Genomic DNA, 20,509 nt, shown 5'->3' with positions numbered 1-20,509 from the left:
TCAAGAATCCTTAACCAGGATGCAAAGACTTTTTCACAAAGCACCAATCTCAGGTGACGCTGAGGACAATACCAACTTACTTTAAACATCGAAACTCCCTTCCTGCTCCTCCGAGCTCGTGACATCCTTGTCAACACCAAACTGCAACCTTGATCCTCAATTTAAATTTCATACCACTCACTGCACCCATCATTCCAATATACGATAAAACATGATTTTCGTCATAACTCCGGAACCACTAATAGATTAACACTTCATCATATAAAAATCTTTCACTTAACTCACTTCAGTAGAATCATAGCAACACGCAGATGAGGTCTCACAACCATAGAATATGGAAATCTCTAAGTAGTGGTCTAAGCCACCATAGCACTTCTGGGATCCGCCTACACATAACAGGCCATAATAGTAGAATACTTCTGAATAACATCAATTATGGCGGCCGACAAGCCTCACACGCACCGTCACAATTCACTTGCATATCTTGACCATGCTGAAGGAACTGATCACTACCACCAATACGCCAACCTAACTATGGCTAACCAATCTATCTTCTTCCAATTTATCCTTGATTGCCTTAGAAATATTAATAACTTCATTCAACACATAACACACTCCATCCGCACTCATCCCGAGTGACCTTGAATCACGAGACCATGTTGTCTCCAATCCCACGAACCATTTCATACCTCCCTTGCGTGCACATTCGCATCCTCAATTGGCATGCCCATTCTGATAATCCCTCTACGAATCCGAAGTCTTTTCTCATTTTCCGCCCAAATGCTACACTGCAAGTCAAAACATCATAGAACATTCTGGGCCTCTTCTCATAAGCTGCTACAAAGCTTGATTCTTAACCGTACCTATAGGCTCGAAATCATTAGGCATCGCACTTTACCCCTTTGAATCCACTAGGACCGTTGTTGAGAGCCACCCGCTCTGACTTGGTCCCGAATGTAATCAACTCCATGAATCTTCTAGCACATGAATACCCTCTCGACGAAGCACCCGGCAGAATCACTTCCCTTGGAACCTGCATCTATACAAGGCATAAATACTGAATCCTTCCTCAGTCTAAACATGAGCCAAATAAGACAAACCATAGCACACCTTTAACAATCCCTTTGCTCAAATTACCACTTATGTCCTTTTTCCGTAGCTGAAATAACTCATCAATATGCTAATAACCAAAAACCTCGCAAGTAGTTAACTATGCAACCCAATCATAGGCAGTGGGACTCTCCCACTTAGCTTGAAGCCACTTAACCTCTGGAATTCACCAAGATTCTTTATCTCTTATTGACATGACCTCGCGCAATTAAACCGCAGATTCCTTGAAATCCTTCCCATTCAAAGTTATTTTGTATCCTTCTTCATTCCAAGCAGCTCATTTCCGTTATATCAAATTTCCTGCCGCATAATAGCCCATGCTCCAAATTAAATCCGTAGGCCCCAATCACCAATCTCTAAAATTCCCAAATCATTCCAAACTCTCCTTAAGGTGCGTAGTCATCCTACTACAAAGCCCATATGCAACTCCGTCACTCTTCCACTTTGGCGGAACTCACCCCCTTTAATCGACTACTCGACCTTTGTTTCTTATGCCTGGCCTTCTAGAAATTTTAACCACCGCCTGACACTTCCCACATGTCCTTCCTCATCCTTTGCTGCTCAGTTGTTGCCTTAAATAAAATCTATCTTCGTAGCACTTGAACCCACAAATCGCTACTAACTTTAAACCTTTCTGAAGATCATCTTTCTCGAGCCGTCAACATTAGCAATACCGATTCAATCCTGAACCACCACACCCTGCGATCTCTGACAGTCATTTCTCCAATATTATTTTACAATATCTTACCCCAAAGGCGAATTGCAGAAGACCATAACACCGGCGAACTTAACACATTCAATCGCGGACGACGACACCACATCGCAGATGAAAATCCCATCACGCTTGAAATCACCAAGTCTTGTTACTCCATCGCTCCAAATCTAGACGTCCCTAGGCCAATTGCTTTTCCTCTATCGGAAATGAAATATCAGATCTTTGAATCGTGCACTGAGTAGGCTTCCTTTCAAATCATTCACTGCCCCAACACATAGGCAAGTATCCTACCATCAAGTCAATACTGTGCGATAACCAATCGTGAGCATCATAGCAACTTGTGCATAACCTCCAAGCTCTTAGAAGCACAACTACCGAGCCAAAACGATAGAAAAATTCTTCGGCCAGGTGACGACAATAGCCCGACCAACTATACCGGGAGAAACATCCCGCACCACATCTGTAGTACCATTAAAATCCTTTAATTCTCGATTTATAACAAGCAGTTCGCGTCGCGTAAGATTGAGTAGGAAGGAAACAAGGGCATAAGCCTCAAGGAATCAGATCACACGATGAGGAATCAAGAAGGGAAGTGCTCCTAACAGCCCTGTAGCTTTCCCAAGATAAGTACAGATGTCTCTGTATCGATCCGTGAGACTCTACTAGACTTGCTCATGAGTCGTGAGACCTAAGGGAACCTAGTGCTCTAATACCATGTTGTCACAATCCAAAATTCACTAAGGGTCGTGATGGTGTCGGACACCACTATTAGGCAAGCCAACTACAACTTACTAGCAATTTCTCATTTTAATTATTTTGAAATCATTTCCTTTAAACAAATAAATAATAAATAATAAATCCTGTTGGATAAATGAGGATGTCTTTACAAAATTTAACTACTGAAAAATCCCGTGATCATCCCAGAACCTGGTGTCACAAGTACATGAGCAATTTCTAGGAAATAATGTAATACAACAACCGCCCGAAATACAATATTGGACAGAAAGTAAATACAGAAATTCGAAAGAGACTCTGCTGGCGGTGGGTCATCTCGAAAAGTGCAGCTCACCTAAGTCTCCGTATCAATCATGTTGTTACGCCCATTAGGCCACTAGAGCTGCATGTGCCTGTGCAACAAAAATGCACAGTAAGTGTAGTATGAGTACCAAAACAACGTGTACCCAATGTGTATCCCGTCTAATCTCGAATAAGTAGAGACGAGAGGTCGACTTCGACACTTACTAGTGGTCCAATGATAATATAGTAAAAAATGTGAGGAGACCAGGGCATTTTATAAAACAACAATTATAATTCATAAAGTCAGATAGCATGTAAACAGCTTCCCAAATAATAATGAATTTCCAAAGATTTAGTTTTCATTATCTTTATCAATTTATCTCCGGCCAGGAAAGGCAAATGTCAACATTTATAAATCTCAAGCAACAATACAAGCATGTGCATATCATACTGAGGTCGTACGGCCCGATCCAACATAAATGTAAAATGTGCACTGCCGAGGGTCGAACGGCGCGAACCATAGATGCATCTAATCCTACATGCGACGCGGTCAAATTTAAATAAACAATCACCCTGCTCGCGAATCATACATGCGATGCAGGTACACATAGAAATACATGCTCCAACAGCCAATTAAGAATTTATCGGGGAACATTTATCCAAATAAAAGCCAATTCTCTTTTAACGATTTAAGAAAATGAAGTTTAATCCTTTTAGAAATTCATTTACCAATTCGATAGGATTTAAGCAATTCAACTGTCAATAAGATTACAGATATTCCAAGTATAGCATGCTTTTGTGTCCTAGACTACCCGGACTTACACATATTAGTAGCTACGCACGGACTCTCGTCACCTCGTGCCTACGTAGCCCCCACAAATAAGAGCACATAACCAATTATATCACCTATGGGGACAATTCTCTCTTACAAGGTTAGAAAGGAGACTCACCTCGCTCCGAAGATCTCTCACCGGCATTCCACGTCCTTCTGAAGATTCAAATTGACGCACAACGCTCCAAAACTAGCCAATAATTATGTAAACCCATTAATATATGTTCAATTACTCATTATAATCCAATCTATAACAATTTCTAACCCCGATCAAAAAGTTGACAAAATTGCCCTAAGGCCCACGTGCCCGAATTCCGAAATTTTTCGAAGATAAAGTTTACACATAACCTCACGAACTCAAATATATAATTTGCTCTCAATTTCATGCCAAAAATCGTGGTCAAAATCCAAAAATACCAATCCTAGGTCTTTCCACCAAAACCCCAAGTTTCTACCAATTTTCATGCTCAAATCCGAAACAAAACCATGTATTTAACGTCTAATGAGTGGGAACAACATACCTTGACATAGGTGAAGAAAATCTCTCTTCCGAAAGCTCCAAAATCGTCCAACCTGAAGTGAAAATGGGTGGAAATGAACCAAAACTCGATTTTTAAAGAGAGTTCACTGCCTCCAGTCCTTCGCACATGCGGTCCCGCAGGTGCGGACCAATTGCCGCTTCTGCGATCCTGGGCTCCCAGCCCATTTCCGCTTCTGCGCTCCTTCTTCCGTAGGTGCGGTCCCGCTTTTGCGGTGACCTGACCATATCTGCGGTCCCAGCCTTCGCCCTTCACCACCGCATCTGCGTCCCTTTGGCAGCTTCTGCGGCTCCGCACCTGCTGCCAAATCTTCGCAGGTGCGGTTATACTAGATATCAGCTGATTCAGCTATTCTTCCAAATTTTGATTCGATCCGTTAACTTTTCGGAATCCACCTGAGGCCCCCAGGACCCCATCCAATCATACCAACCAGTCCCTTATCACATTACGGACTTACTTGAGGTCTCAAATCATATCAAATAATGCTAAAATCATGAATCTACCCCCAATCCAAGCTTAAGGACCTTTAGAATTTCAAACTTCTACATTCGATGACGAAACCTATCAAATTACGTCCGATTGACCTCAAATTTTGCACACAAGTCATATTTGACATTACGGACCTATTCCAACTTCCGGAATTGGATTCCGACCCCGATATCAAAAAGTCCACTTCCGGTCAAACTTCTCAAAAACCTTCAAATTTCTATTTTTAGCCAAATGGCTCAAAAATGACCCACGGACCTCCGAATTCACTTCCGATCGCGCTCCCAACACCAGAATCACCATCCCAGACTCGGAATCCCAAACGAACATCGATAACACTGAAATGCACTTCAGCCCAAACTTATGGAATTCTCCCAAAAAATGCTAACTTCTACAATATGTGTCGAAATGGTCCCGGGTCTTCCAAAACCCGATCCGGACATACGCCCAAGTCCGAAATCATCATACGAACCTGCTGGAACCTTCGAATCCCGATTCCGAGGTCGTTTACTCAAAAACCCAATCTTAGTCGATTCTTTCAACTTAATGTTTCCGAAATGAGAATTCTCTTTTCAAATCAACTCCGAACTTCCCGGAATTCAGTTCCGACCATGCGTACAAGTCATAATACCTGAAGTGAAGTTGCTCATGGCCTCAAACTGCGGAACGACGCGCTAGAGCTCAAAACGACTGGTCGGGTCGTTACAGATAAGCCCCCAAAATCGATAAATCGAAATCGAAAAAATCGAAACTTTATTTAAACGATAACGATAAGCATATGTACAAATCGATAAGTAATTATCGATAAGGGTCAAAAATCGAATCGATAAATCGAATGCACACCCCTAGATGTATTGGGATCTAAAAATTCTAAGATATATATACATAAATATACCTGAAAAAATAGAAGCCATCGGGCTATTTAGCCAGTGATTCCGCTGGTTTGCTCTCTTCATGTGAAGAGAGGCGCTGTTGAAGAAGGAAATGAAAAAGGGGGATGGGGTTGGCGGCAGGGTAGGGAAACATATAAAGTGAGAATGTTATTAGGTTTGTGAATTTTGGTTTGGCCCAATTGGCCTTTATGTTCCTTTTCTATTTTTAATATATATATTTGATTCCTTTTATTTCTTAGTTAAATATATTACAAATGCCATAAATGCTAGAAACGTAAGTACTACTCCTAACATATGCAAGTAAGTAAGAAAATTGTCTATGTAAAATACAAAAGATCAAATACATAATTTATACTAAATAAAATAAAAATATTAACTTGCATGAAATAAAGATATTATATAATAAATTATATTCTTTATAACTTACATACTTAATTAAAATGTATTGAAAATTACAAGTATAATTTTTTAATATGAATTATGATATACTAGTTGTTAGTTTTATTATACACTGCTATATAACTGATCACGCCCAACTATGCCTTATAAAAGGACAATGCGGTCGTTGCAAATATAATCCGGTTTACAAGTCCGGAGTCGAATCCCACAGAGAACTAAGACTTAGCTACAACTGTTCAATATTGCTAAGAAGACAAGCTCTAACAATTCCTAAGTTATAAATATTAAGATTCTTATATCTAATTAATTAAAAAATTAAATTAGTAGATTAACAACTAAAGATACTACGGGTTGGAGAGAAGATTAAGGAGGTCTAGAGTTAAGATTTTCCCAATTGTCGGAATCCTTCCCTCTATGTCTTCTATAATTTCGCCTAAGTATTCTCTACCGATCATGAGCGCTTTGCGTATTGTAATTCTCTCCCGAGTAATCACAACAATTTACTAGACGCACTCTCCCGAGCTACGCTAGTTGGCTTTTAATACAGCTCACTTCAGATCTCACCCAAGGCTTCGTTATCCCTAATCCCGCCTTTAAACCCTCGGTTATAGATCCCTCTTATACTTTGGGAGTAGTGTTGTTCAACAATCACCTAAATATGCACTCTCTCCCGAGTTATGCACACAAAATAGGCACAGTTAATTGAGGATCCTGTCAATTAACTACAACAAACACGTAGTTGAACAAATAGAGATTAAACTGGCAAACTATATTAACATAATCAAGAAGTTCATCCTTCAATAGGTTCCATCAAAACCCTAGACAAAGGATTTAGCTACTCATGACAATGGGTAAATAAATAAACTATGAAAATATTCATGATCAAAATTGCAAGAAAAATAAAGAGAAGAAGAAAATATGATGTTTTGGGTGATCTCTCCCACTTGTTTTTCTTGCCAAAGTACTCTCTAAAACATTACATGCCTCCCTTGGGCGAGTTCTATTGTTTAATATAGGGTTTTGGGCTAAAAATCCCGTATTTTGCACTTTGGTCCCTGAAATTTACGCATCCTGTCGCGGTCCTACCGCGGTTACGCCAGGACCGCGGCCAGAGTGGCCTTCAGAATCTGCAATAGTGTTCTGCCGTGGTCCTACCGCGGTTATGGTTTCGACTGCATTTTTTCACCCTGTTTCATTTGGAATTTGGAAAAACGTAAAACATGAAAGTTGTAGCCCTTTGAGTTATCTTTCCAACTATATATTATGGAGCCCAAATGGAGTTTTGAGAAAAAGGTTATGTGCATGTTACTAGACAGTGCGCAATATGCCTACTCGAGTCTTTGTTTTGTTGTTTTATCATCCGTTGATCCCTGAATACGATCCCGACTTAATTTTTTGGGCTTTTACTCAGACTTCAAAACTCCAAATCACTCCGGGTAGGATATATTTATATATAAGAGTGACTACACATCGCTAAGCACTTTAATACATATATTTTTAACATTCAAACCACATACTTATGTCAAACCAAACTCCACCTTCACATCAATGTATATTACATTATACTTCTTTAAGAACACTTACATCAAGAGCCACCACTTATCAAGGAATTATTTTTTTTTTCTTTTTTTTACAACAATCCAGCTATTTTTTTTTTCAATTCAAGTGGCTTTTACTTTTTTAAAATAGTGCACCTTTCTCCTTATTTCATTAGTTCAACTCAAAAGCCAAACCAATCACCCCACACTTTAACTTTTACAAAGTTCATAACAATTCAAGTGCTCATGAGAGGTTACAATGGTTCAAATAGATGGTTAATTCAAATAAATGGGTAAGGCTTGTAATGTGGTTGCCAAAGAAACAAGATTACAGACTCAAAGGGGTTAACTACGATATATAACAATTAGGTGGGTAAAATATACATATCTGGCTCAACAAAGAAACGCCTATATCACTTCCAAGACTGAATAAAACTACTATTTCGCTTTGCAAATACACAGGGCAAGTTCTAGGCATCAAATGCAATGCACAGAATATAACAATTCCTTACACACACATGGCACATAACTCACTTAGGATTGGATTCATGGACACTCTAGTCAAAGCAGTTAAGCAATTTTAAGAACACACAATTTAAGGTACTTATACAAGAGTCAAAACTGAGCTTAAGCATCACAACCAAAGTACTCACTATTCTCAAGGCATAACAAAGTCAAGAGATATTGCTTCACTTTAAAACACAACACAATGGCTCCTACTCCCAAAAAAACTAACTACACCCAGTTCAAATAAAACCCTTGGAAAAGAATCGTGGTTTAAAGAAAAACCAAGGGGTAATTATTACACTACCTAACAAAAAAAAAATCTTTTTGTACTTTTTCTTAAGACTTAAATCCCTCAAGAAAATTGTCTAATAGATCCATCGTCGGGAAAAGTCCATTCTTTTCTATTTTAAAAAAATAATTATTCAATTACTAACACAACTAAAATAGCATAGAAAGTCACTCAGACAATCTCCTCACCCCACACTTAAAATTATGCATTGTCCCCAATGCACACCATAACTAATAAAAGGGTAAAAGAGACTCCCTGATAGGCCAAAGGCCGAAGCATTAGCAGCTCATGGGTAACTCAGACTTCTCCCAAGCTTGGTCCTTCGTGCGGGTACCTCACACTTAGTTCCAACCATTTAGTTTGTTGTTGCATTCTTCCAATAGCTTTGCTTTCCATGCTCCTAGAAAATTAAAAATCGACACTACAAACATAATATAATTAAAAATAAAAAAAAAATAAAAAAATAAAGCAGTAAAGTTGGGTTGCCTCCCAACAAGCGCTTGATTTAACGTCGCGGCATGACACGAATCACTTTTTGCCTCCACTTTGAACATATGAATTGGACCCCTAGTTTTGATTCAAGCTTATGATTATGGTCATGGGGCGGTGGAATGAATCTAACTGGCCCAAGGAAATAATGTAGTATTCTGCACTCCTTGGCCTTTGTATGAGGTATGTAATCCCGACTTTCTAGCAAGAAGAATTCCAGAATGTAAGTACTTTATTCCTCATTCCTTGACTCCTCAAATGGTTCGGACGACTCTATTTCCATATCATCATCTAAACACAATGTGGAAAAATGCTTGGAGTGAGGATCAATGCGCTCAACTACATGAACATTGGGACTGTCTACATTCTCAACACTAATGACAATAGAGTCAACTAAATATGTATCCTCAATATCCTTGGTTGACTCTAGTATCTCTCTTACAACATCGACATCCTCAAACTCTAGTGCGATTGATTGTTGGTGTTCTACTCTAGCCTCCTCCTCTAGCTCATCCTCGTATTTTTTTAAATCCTCCAGTAGAATGGCAATTTCTACAGCCAATTCATGCTCATATTGGCTACTATCCACAATGTCAACTTGTTGTACTTTACAAGGTTCAATTAATTTATTCGCTTGAGCCTCCAAGTTGTGAATAGTTGCCCCTTGCCTTTGTACCTGCAATTGTATCTCATCATGTTCCGTAAGGCACTTTAGCATATCCTCGATCTCTTTCAGGTCCCCATACCTGGGTTCTTTGTTCCTATTAACTTCACAAGAAAAAGAAGAACCATCAAAGTAAGGGGTTGGGGGAAGGTAAGAAATATAAGCACAACCGTGAAAGTGACCATCTTGACCACCACACATATCACACACATTCCACACATAAGATTGAGTTGGTGCACAAAACTCGTTCTCGGGAATATTTTGATAATTTTGCCCTGGGTGGTTTCCTTCACAATATGCATAAGGAGAATTAAAAGTAGAATTACCAACATCAAAATTCCCATAATTCCATGATGCCATGTTTCTCAAATAAAACTAAAAATAAAAAATAAAATAAAATAAAATACTAAAAAATAAAATAAAAGTTCAAACTTGAAACCTAGCAATATGTACACTTACAACTACACCGTTAGTTCCCCGGCAACGGCGCCAAAATTTGATCACGCCCAACTATGCCTTATAAAAGGACAATGCGGTCGTTGCAAATATAATCCGATTTACAAGTCCGGAGTCGAATCCCACAGAGAACTAAGGCTTAGCTACAACTGTTCAATATTGCTAAAAAGACAAGCTCTAACAATTCCTAAGTTATAAATATTAAGATTCTTATATCTAATTAATTAAATAATTAAATTAGTAGATTAACAACTAAAGATACTACGGGTTGGAGAGAAGATTAAGGAGGTCTAGAGTTAAGATTTCCCCAATTGTCGGAATCCTTCCCTCTATGTCTTCTATAATTTCGCCTAAGTATTCTCTACCGATCATGAGCACTTTGCATATTGTAATTCTCTCCCGAATAATCACAACAATTTACTAGACGCACTCTCCCGAGCTATGCTAGTTGGCTTTTAATACATCTCACTTCAGATCGCACCCAAGGCTTCGTCATCCCTAATCCTGCCTTTAAACCCTCGGTTAGAAATCCCTCTTATACTTTGGGAGTGGTGTTGTTCAACAATCACCTAAATATGCACTCTCTTCCGAGTTATGCACACTAAATAGGCACAGCTAATTGAGGATCCTGTCAATTAACTACAACAAACACATAGTTGAACAAATAGAGATTAAACTGGCAAACTATATTAACATAATCAAGAAGTTCATCCTTCAATTGGTTCCATCAAAACCCTAGACAAAGGATTTAGCTACTCATGACAATGGGTAAATAAATAAACTATGAAAATATTTATGATCAAAATTGCAAGAAAAATAAAGAGAAGAAGAAAATATGATGTTTTGGGTGATCTCTCACACTTGTTTTTCTTGCCAAAGTACTCTCTAAAACATTACATGCCTCCCTTGTGCGAGTTCTATTGTTTAATATAGGGTTTTGGGCTAAAAATCCCGTATTTTGCACTTTGGTCCCTGAAATTTACGCGTCCTACCGCGGTTACGCCAGGACCGCGGCCAGAGTGGCCTTCAGAATCTGCAACAGTGTTCTGCTGCGGTCCTACCGCGGTTACGGTTTCGACCGCGTTTTCTCACCCGGTTACGTTTGGAATTTGGAAAAACGTAAAACATGGAAGTTTTAGCTCTTTGAGTTAGCTTTCCAACCATATATTGTGGAGCCCAAATGCAGTCTTGAGCAAAAGGTTATGTGTATTTTACTAGACAGTGCGCAATATGCCTACTCGAGTCTTCGTTTTGTTGTTTTATCATCTGTTGATCCCCGAATACGATCCCGGCTTAATTTCTTGGGCTTTTACTCAGACCTCAAAGCTCTAAATCACTTGAATTTATTCTATAACATCTATATAGCTCGGAATCACTCCTACAAAGCATAAAACACATCATTAGTGCAAAACACTAGCGATTAAAGCGCAAACTCAACTAAAGTGCAGTAAATTAGAGTATAATAATCGACTAAAATACGTAATTATAGCCTATCATCAATAACCCATATTAAAATCTTAAATTTTTTTGAAGTGAAACTTAATAATATTGAATTATGTACATATTATAAAATATCAAATAATAGTCACAAGAGAAACATGATCCCGATCTTCCTATATCTTTATCATATTTAATTCTCAATTCTTATGTTAGAAGTATAATTTAATTTGTGAAAATTAGAAACTTGTATATATATAATTATTTTTCCTGTGGACTTAAGTGTGTGTGCGCGCATATATGGTACAAGATTATAGTTGTTTAAATTTTATATAATTAGTCATCCACACATTAATTAACTATAATTCCATTATATTTAATAAGAATTATAACATAATTAATTTTCATGTGGACTTAAGTATCAATTTATTTCGTAATTCTTTGTGTAAATAGCGATAACAGAATTATATAAAAATTAATGAATTATAATTTCATAAATTTTTGTAGTGTTAAATATGTTCATTGTATGTATTTTGGAGCTTTGGTCATTTATCAAAATTAAATGCACCAAAACGATCACAAAGTTCTACAATATATGAGAACTTATTTTTAAAATGAATCATTAGATATATGAAATTATTCTAAGTACTTATTAAAAATACTTAAATGTATATATATATATATATATATATATATATATATCAAACAACTCTTAAAGCCTTCAATATATGAGGACTAAATAAAAAGTAAATCTTAAATATATAAGAAATTACTCTAAGTAGTTACATAAAAAATAGTTAAGTACAAGACATACATAAATTCTCTATATATGTTAATATATTTTGAATTTTACACTAAATATATATATAATTAACGTCCAAATATAACATGTTGCAATAAAATAAAATATGAGTTTGATGAATAAAAGTAAATTGGTAAGTTTTGAGGCTACAAATAGGCATACAAATGATCTTTATTGAAGATTAACTTTTGCAATTTATTCTGTTATTTTAAAGTTTATTAATACTTCAATCTATACATAATTACTATATTTTCAATTATTTTGAGAAAATCTAACTTCTATAGTTAAAATTGAATTTTCATTACTTGATAGTGTTCGAGCAACTCTTATTTTTATCACTGAAATAAAAATATTCACCTATGAAATTTTGTACATATAACTTATTGTGGTTAAAATACTATTATTGCAGTGACAATCCTAACTATACGATCACAGTTATAATTAACTAGTAAGTTTATCGTCTCTTTAAATTTGTGGCTATTAATTTTGTCATGACAAATAGTTTTAACTTTTATCTAACTATTTTTATTTTAGAAGATAAATATTTATCTGACTACAAAATGTAGTTCAAATATTTAATGTGGCTAGATTTACCTTGTGGAAAAAAAAACTAATGATGAGTTATAAAATTTTATCTTATCAATTTTGTGGTATCATTTTAGCGTGACAAATAATTGTAGCTACTAAGCCAACTATGGCCATGACTTTTTAGAACTTGAAGCAAAATTATTTATTTAGTAACATTTTGATTTAAAAAATTTATTGTGACTAAAAGGTTATTATTGCTATATGAAGTTTCAACTCATGGTAAAAATTAATGATTAGCTATGAAATTCTATTATAGCAAAAAATTTGTGGCTAATTTAACCTATACTGCCATAACTTTTTATAACTTGAAGCAGAAATATTCATTTAGCTACAATATTTTATTTCAAATATTTTATTGTGGCTAAAAAGTTATTATAGCTATAGTAAGTTTCAACTAGTGGCAAAATATTAATGATTAGCTACAGAATTCAGTTATAGCAATAAATTTGTAGCTATATCACTTAACTACTGCCTCAACTTTCTAAAACTTGAAGCAAAAGTATTCATTTAGCTACAATATTTTGTTTCAAATAATTTATTATAGCTAAAAGGTTACTTTTGCTATACTAACTATTGACGCGTGACAAAAACTTATGATTAGCTACAAAATTTAATTTGTAACAATAAATTTATAGCTATTTATGTAGCTATTGCCACGATTGTTAGCAAGTATAGCTAATACGAGGAATTAGCTTTACCAACTTAATTTTCGTGGCAAAGAAATTTTATAATTTTGTAAATAGCCACGGAATTCTAATTTGTGTGGCTATTATTAGGTATTAGCTATAATTATTAAATTCATAGCAAAAATTTCGTAGCTATAGATACATAATATTGTAGTGGGAGTATTAATTACATGACTAAACGCTAAAGATTAAATAAAAATAGGTTATGCATTTTTATCTAAATTATTGCAAAATAAAAAATAGATATTCAATACATTTCGCTTCGTAGTATTGAATTGAAATGTCTTTTGTTAGCATTAGTATTGATTTGATTTTGGTTTGTGTTTTTGTTAGCATTATTTAATTTCCTAATATTAATGGCTATAAAATTTATTGGAACATTTAAAAGTTTTAAGTCTAACCTTGAAATAATACCTTAAAAGATAAAATTACGAAATTTTGTAAGAAATATTTATAAATTACATCACAATAAGTATATTTATATATTAAATATATCTAAAATTTCTATATATATAATGTCGGGTTGGTTTGGTTTCGGTTTGACTTTCTTTAGTTAAAACCAAACCAAACAAATTATGATCGGATTTTTTTTTCCAACACCAAACCAAATCAAACCAAACCATAATCGGGTTTTTTTCTCGGTTTGACTTGAATAATCGGGTTGGTACGATTTATCGGTTTTCTTTGTACACCCCTATATAGGATATATGTATACTTCATTGTTTTGATGCATGGACAGATTTGGATAAAGATTTATTGCATATTCCTATATAATACGGTTTCTTTCATTGATATATTGAAATGTCATGGTTTCCAGGAACAAAATTTTAGAGTTCTTATTTTACTTAACCAGGAATTTTCTTGAGATATTAAAATAATTATATAATGATAAAAATGAAAAGTAAATTACTTAAACCCCCAATCTAGTTTAACAAAAACATTTTTGGACATTCCGTCTAGTTTGAGAAATATCTAATACATGCTTCGAATTTAATTTATTGCACAGACCTCCCAAGTTCTTATTCAAATCTTTTCCCTCCAATGTTATTAAAATTACTTAGAAATATTAGGAAAATTAGAAAGAGAAATTTGGATAAGTTACATTATTCAGCTTACTAGCTACTAAACTGAATTACTAAACGACTCCAAGAATAATACGTTTAGCTTAAATTTTATTCCATGTAAAAAAATTTACCATTTTTAATTAACTTTTTTTTTCTCAAAAGAAATTTACTGATTTTTCATTTACTATTTCACCTTTTTAAAAAGTACTAAGTTTCCTTAAAAAGTCATCGTAAAAGAAGGTATTTTGGGCAAATTATATTAAAGATTGAAGTTAAGGTTTAATTTACCTGAGAAATTTAGATATTTTTCGAACTAGACAAGTAATCAGGAAAAAAGAAAAACAAATATGAATGGATAAGAGCTGCTTATACTTCCCTTGACGTGTTTGCATGCACAAAAAAGAAAAAAAAAACATCTATGTTAGACTTTTGTGACATATCGTATCAACTTGGACAATGATCATTTATCTTGAAGCTTCCTATTTTCCAATTATTAAATTAAAAAAGATCATTATCAGAAGCAAAAAAGCAAACTCAAAGCTTTCTGAAAAATGATTAGCTTTATTATTATCAAAAGAAAAGTACAAGTGGAAGATCAGCCACCCACTACACAGCAATACACACAATCTTAAGGTCATGAGTGATTAAACCTTTTCTTTCAAAGAATATTGACCGTGCGGAGGTAACATTTAAGTTTATGACTCTAAATTTATAAATTCATAACTCGTTTTAATTACTATTTTTACAATTAAATATTTATATATATACTCGTCTGAATGCATATCTAATACTATAACTCCGCCTTGTTGACGTATTGATTGCTTTTAGTTCAAATAAATATGTATGTAATTTTTTTTAAAAGTGAATATTTATAATAAATTCTCATCAACTGTCACAAAGTAGCAGTAAATGGCATAGTACTTTTTCGCAATAAAAAAATTAAATAGTACCCTACATCATTATTAATTAAAAAAATTCTAAATCCTTCTTTGAAAATAATAATGTCCCAAATTAAATAAACCCCATAACAAGGAACCAATTAAGAAACCAGTCAGATTAGTGTTGTGGACCTGTGGGAAACCCCACATATTAATTTTGGTTGGTGGTTCAGCAACATTAGAGATTGAATCGACTATATTGTCTTTTAATAGAACCCAACTCGCCAACTTTCTTATTCTTTATCCATTACAAATGCAATAACGTAAATGGCACGAGCCCAGATTAAAAGGATAAAATCAAACAAGTTCAGTAATTTGTCTGGAGATGTTGAAAATTACGTTTATTTAGTATACATATAAATTTAACATGAATATTTCCTTCAACATCCTTAATTTTACTCAAGCAATGTCACAATTGAGGTGCATGATACACTGAGAAAAGTAGAAGTTAGGAAAATAGTTATTCACCTAACAAAAAGACTATGATATTAATTGGCCTATAATAAAGTGCTACAGCTCAAGATAATCATTAAATCATTTTCAACTTTGTGTAAAAGCTTCTTATCGTTCACAAAAATTAGATTTGACACCAACAAGAGTCCTAATTATATATAATTATCATTCTACTGTCAAACCTTTCTATAATAATCTCGTTTGTTTCGATATTTTTTGGCTGCTATAATAAAGTGCTGTTATAGATAACACATATTATAACAACATAAAAATCGTTTCGACACAAGTTTGGCTTTTATAATAAATGGTTGTTATATAGAGATGCTGTCATAGAGAAGTCTGACTGTATATCAATCGTGACATCAAAAACGTTTTTGAGCTAGCATCAATTAACTTTGATAACACCCTCAAGAAAAACAAGTATAATGCAAATTAATCTAAACTTGGCGTGTGGGCAATTCCAACCACCTTAGTTAGGTTAAAGTACATCCTATAAATATCATTATCGATTGTGTTAATTAGTCACACACTTCTTAGGGTCACTAATTTAATTATTATTCAAAACAATTTGGCACCTCTAGTATAGTACTATTGTGCACCTATGGCTAATGAACCCGAAAAGGTTGTTCCACCCGCAGAAGCATCGGTGGCAGAGCCAGAAAAGGCGGCTCCGCCACCGACGACCGGACCCACCGACTACTTTGCGGTGGCGGATGTGGTGTTGAGGTTGTTAGTATTTGCTTCAGCATTAGTTTCTGTGGTGGTCATGTCAGTTAGTAAGCAAACAGAAATGGTTCCAACACCATTTCCACCTTATCGAGCACCTCTCCCTGCTAAGTTCAATCATTCACCAGCACTTATGTAAGTTTTAGATATCTTCTCTTTGGTCAACATAATATACGTGAGTCTAACTTTTATATGCTGCTAGTGTAAAATAATTGTTGTACTATCAAGTTACGAAAAAGATATGTACACGTAACCCGTCCATATAAAAAGTTGAATTAGTAACCTCATAATAAGTTAAGACTAAATCGTAATTACCTTGTACTTTCCAAGTTATATGGATAGGATTTAACGTATACACGTGAAATTTTTAGGATTTTTGCACTTGGGAGGGTGGTGATCTTTTAATAGCCAAATTTTAAAGGGGGTATTGACCCCAAAAAGAAAAAAGAAAAAAAGAAAGAAAGAAAGCGAAAGCGGAAAAATATTGATGTGTTGCGAAGACCACTGTAAGCGAAGATTATTTTGAACTGTGATAAAATTTAAGAAGCCTTAACTAAGGTATGACTTTGTCATGGGATGTAGCAGATTTTTCAAATAGTAATATATAGTACATTGATAGAGGCGGCAAACGGGCGAGTCAGGTCCGATCGGATATGGGCGGGTCGAAAACGGGTAGTGTAAAAACGGATAAATTATCCAACCCAACCCATATTTAATACAGATAAAAAATGGGTTAACCAGCGGATAATATGGATATTCTATTATCCATGGCTTCTTGAATATGATCATTTTTTGGAAAATTCCTAATCTCCTAAACTTGAGGAACTCCTAATTTGTGGCTTTACAAATGTAAAACTCATTAGTTATCCATTGGTTATCCATTTTCTAAGTGGATAATATGGTTCTTATTCATATTTAACCCGTTTTTAAAAAGTTCATTATCTAACTCATTTTTTTAAATGAATAATATGGGTGAATAACTGTTTTCTTTTAATCATTTTGTCACTACTAAGTACGTATATACTATTTTTCATGGTATGACATGATATGATAATTATCAAGAAGAAAATTATTTGCTCATATATGTGTGGGCCGACAAGGCTACCATGATAGACTGACAACCAAAACTATACACAAAACATTTGCAGGCAAAGCCTCTAAAAATGAAATGTCATCAGTGGGTTGAAAAGATAGTATTACTTAGTACGTAAGAGAGAAACTGTTGAAATATAGTTGATTATGAAGAGAAAATTATTCTGATTAGTAAGACTCATCCATCACCAATCACATGCTGTGATCATTTAATTTGTTAGTATGATTATAAGAAAGATTAGCCTTATTTCTTTCAAGATAACAAATTAAATAATTAAAGTCTTAGATGTTGTGTGTAGCCGGAATTTTGCGTAATTGCATTTTAACAAATATTTCCTCCGGTCTATTTTAGTTGTCATGGTTCTTAAATTTCTAAAATACCTATCATTTTAGAAAATAAGATATAATTAATTTTTGTTAATTTTTCCCTTAATATTAACTGTTCTTGAATGTAAAAAACATTGATTACATAGCATAGAAAACCTAAATACGAAGAGTAAATAAGAGTATGATAAACAAAAAGTCCTTGCTAATAGTTTTAAAGGGATGTGTAAAAGAGAAATACTATAATTAAATTAGACCAAAAGGAATATTGTTTGTGGGAACACAATTTAACTAGAATTTCCTGCCTTTAACTTGAGATGATTATTTCGAGTTTCCATTTTGCTTCTTTGGTGACTCAGACCTGCAATCTTAGGATAAAAAAATGAAGGGTGGTTGCTAAGCCAACTCAATAATATTGAACAACTCAATTCAAGTGGTGCTTACCACTTGAACAACCCTCCTATCTAAACAACTCACAACTTAAAGGACAGAGCCATTTTTTTCATTGTTATTAAATTCAATAATATTGACTGGAACTTTGTGTATTTATTCCCCCGATTAAATGCAATCCGGGGTGGTTGCTAAGCCAACTCTTTTCTTTTCTCTTTTGCGTTCTTTTGTTTTTATTGTTATGATACTATATTATATTTCGTTATTGACTGGAATTTTTGTATCTATTCTTAGTCAATATAATTCTGAAAATATGTGAAGCATGTGGATTTGCAGCGGCCTCAACTGGCTGTTTTATTTATGAGTCAAATCTCATTATCAGGATTCATCTTGATCCTGTCATTTTTTTTATTTTTATATCATTTAATACATAATAAAATATCTCTTGACGAGACTGTTAGTTGTACCTATCTTTTTACTACTTGGTTATCAATACGATTCTTCATTTTGACTAAATAATGTTGGTTACATTTGAACATTTCCAACTGACTTCAGAAAGCTACCTAACACAGAATTATTTACGTTGTAGCTATTTTGTAGCAGCATTCTCTGTGGCTGGATTTTTCAGCATAATTACTACACTTGGCTCCTTGTACTCCCTCACTAAGCCTGGTTGTTCTGCAAAGATCATTTCCCATTTCATTATCATTGATGTTGTAAGTTCTTACACTCTTTTATGTTTCATTATTCTAATAGGGTGCCCCCACCCTTAAACACACATGAGAAATACTACGTAGTCCTTTTCAGTTCAGAACTAAACTAGTTGATTCTCTTTGGTTGGCCGGCTTTAAGCAACCTTCGTATTTCCTATTGAGCTCCCAAGTCTCCAAGTGGTACCTCTTTGCTACCCACGACCTTAGCTTTTTAGCGAATCCCGCTCGTGTGTCACAGGATTTGTAAGTTGGTAGTCCACCAGATGGATTTGCTTATCCTTCTAGTTCGAGTCTCTTCTTGGGTAGTTACAGCGGCCCATAGGCGCGAGATGCACATTGTGAGGGGAGTAGGGTGGGGTGGGGTTGGAGACTTTCTTGATTATCTTGTTCTTCAACCATGGATTGAAATGTGGCTTAAGTATCTCCAATGATAGTGGATTTTATGCTTGAGGTTTCTCGAGCTACGCTTCCATATTAGGGTCTTAGGATTAAGGTTATGAAATTTCAGTATGAACTTTTTGTAACAATCAAGAGTGTGTCTGAGTGGTCTAATAATTCCTGCTTCCATTTAGGCCATAAGAATAGTGTTTACTATCACTATGGCACAACTATAGATAAAATCTTGGGTCCACCACTGCTCGTGACAGTAATCTTTATGTGTATTTGCAGCTTTTGCTAGGGATAGTAGCATCAGCAACCGGAGCAGCAGCATCAGTGGCATACATAGGACTAAAAGGCAACACTCATGTGGGATGGGGAAAGGTTTGCAACATGTATGGCAAATTCTGCAGATACCTTGGAGCTTCCATTGGAGTCTCATTGTTCTCAACCGTTCTGCTTCTTCTTCTTGTTCTCCTCTCTGTATACTCTAAGAAGATCCCAAAGTAAACAAGCTAGCCACAAAAAGTACAATTCTTGATGTATAGCAGAAAACCCCTTGTTAAATGTCAGCATGTGAGAGTCTGTTATTAAGTACTGTTCAAGTTTGTGTTCTTTGTGTATGTTTGTCTCTTTTCTTGTGTAGCCTTTGTTTAATTCGACATTACACCAGTGCTTGTATATGAATTCAATCATCTCTACCTGTTTTGGGATTAACAAAAGTTTCCAATTTATGGTGTTTTACTTCTATTAGTTCTAATGATACACCAGCAGGCCATCTGCATTTTGGATTCAAATATAGTAAACCTACTGGTATCTGAGGCACCCGTTTGCGTAAGTAGCCCTACCTTTAACGGATGGAGTTTTGAGTCTCAATTCTATGGACTTGAAGTTGTAGTTTAGCAACCCCCAGTGAACATCCCATATGTTTAACAGTGTTCAATAGAAATCAAAAACTATGCAGTACTAGGTAATCGGATAACT

At 35.0% G+C, this 20,509-nt stretch overlaps 1 protein-coding gene across 1 annotated transcript; it reads left to right on the top strand.

Moving 5' to 3' along the window:
• Nucleotides 1-16,432: 16,432 nt before the first annotated feature.
• On the top strand, nt 16,433-20,257 carry LOC104215320 (CASP-like protein 1). Its single transcript, XM_009765088.2, has 3 exons — nt 16,433-16,763; nt 19,024-19,150; nt 19,817-20,257. Exons 1-3 carry the CDS (start codon nt 16,504-16,506, stop codon nt 20,033-20,035), a joined length of 606 nt encoding a protein of 201 aa, XP_009763390.1. The 5' UTR covers nt 16,433-16,503; the 3' UTR covers nt 20,036-20,257.
• Nucleotides 20,258-20,509: the final 252 nt, after the last annotated feature.

This window comes from Nicotiana sylvestris, chromosome 1, assembly GCF_000393655.2.
Source record: "Nicotiana sylvestris chromosome 1, ASM39365v2, whole genome shotgun sequence".
NCBI lineage: Eukaryota > Viridiplantae > Streptophyta > Magnoliopsida > Solanales > Solanaceae > Nicotiana > Nicotiana sylvestris.
Note: the sequence above shows the minus strand (reverse complement) of the source record. Positions and strands in the feature narration are given on the sequence as shown.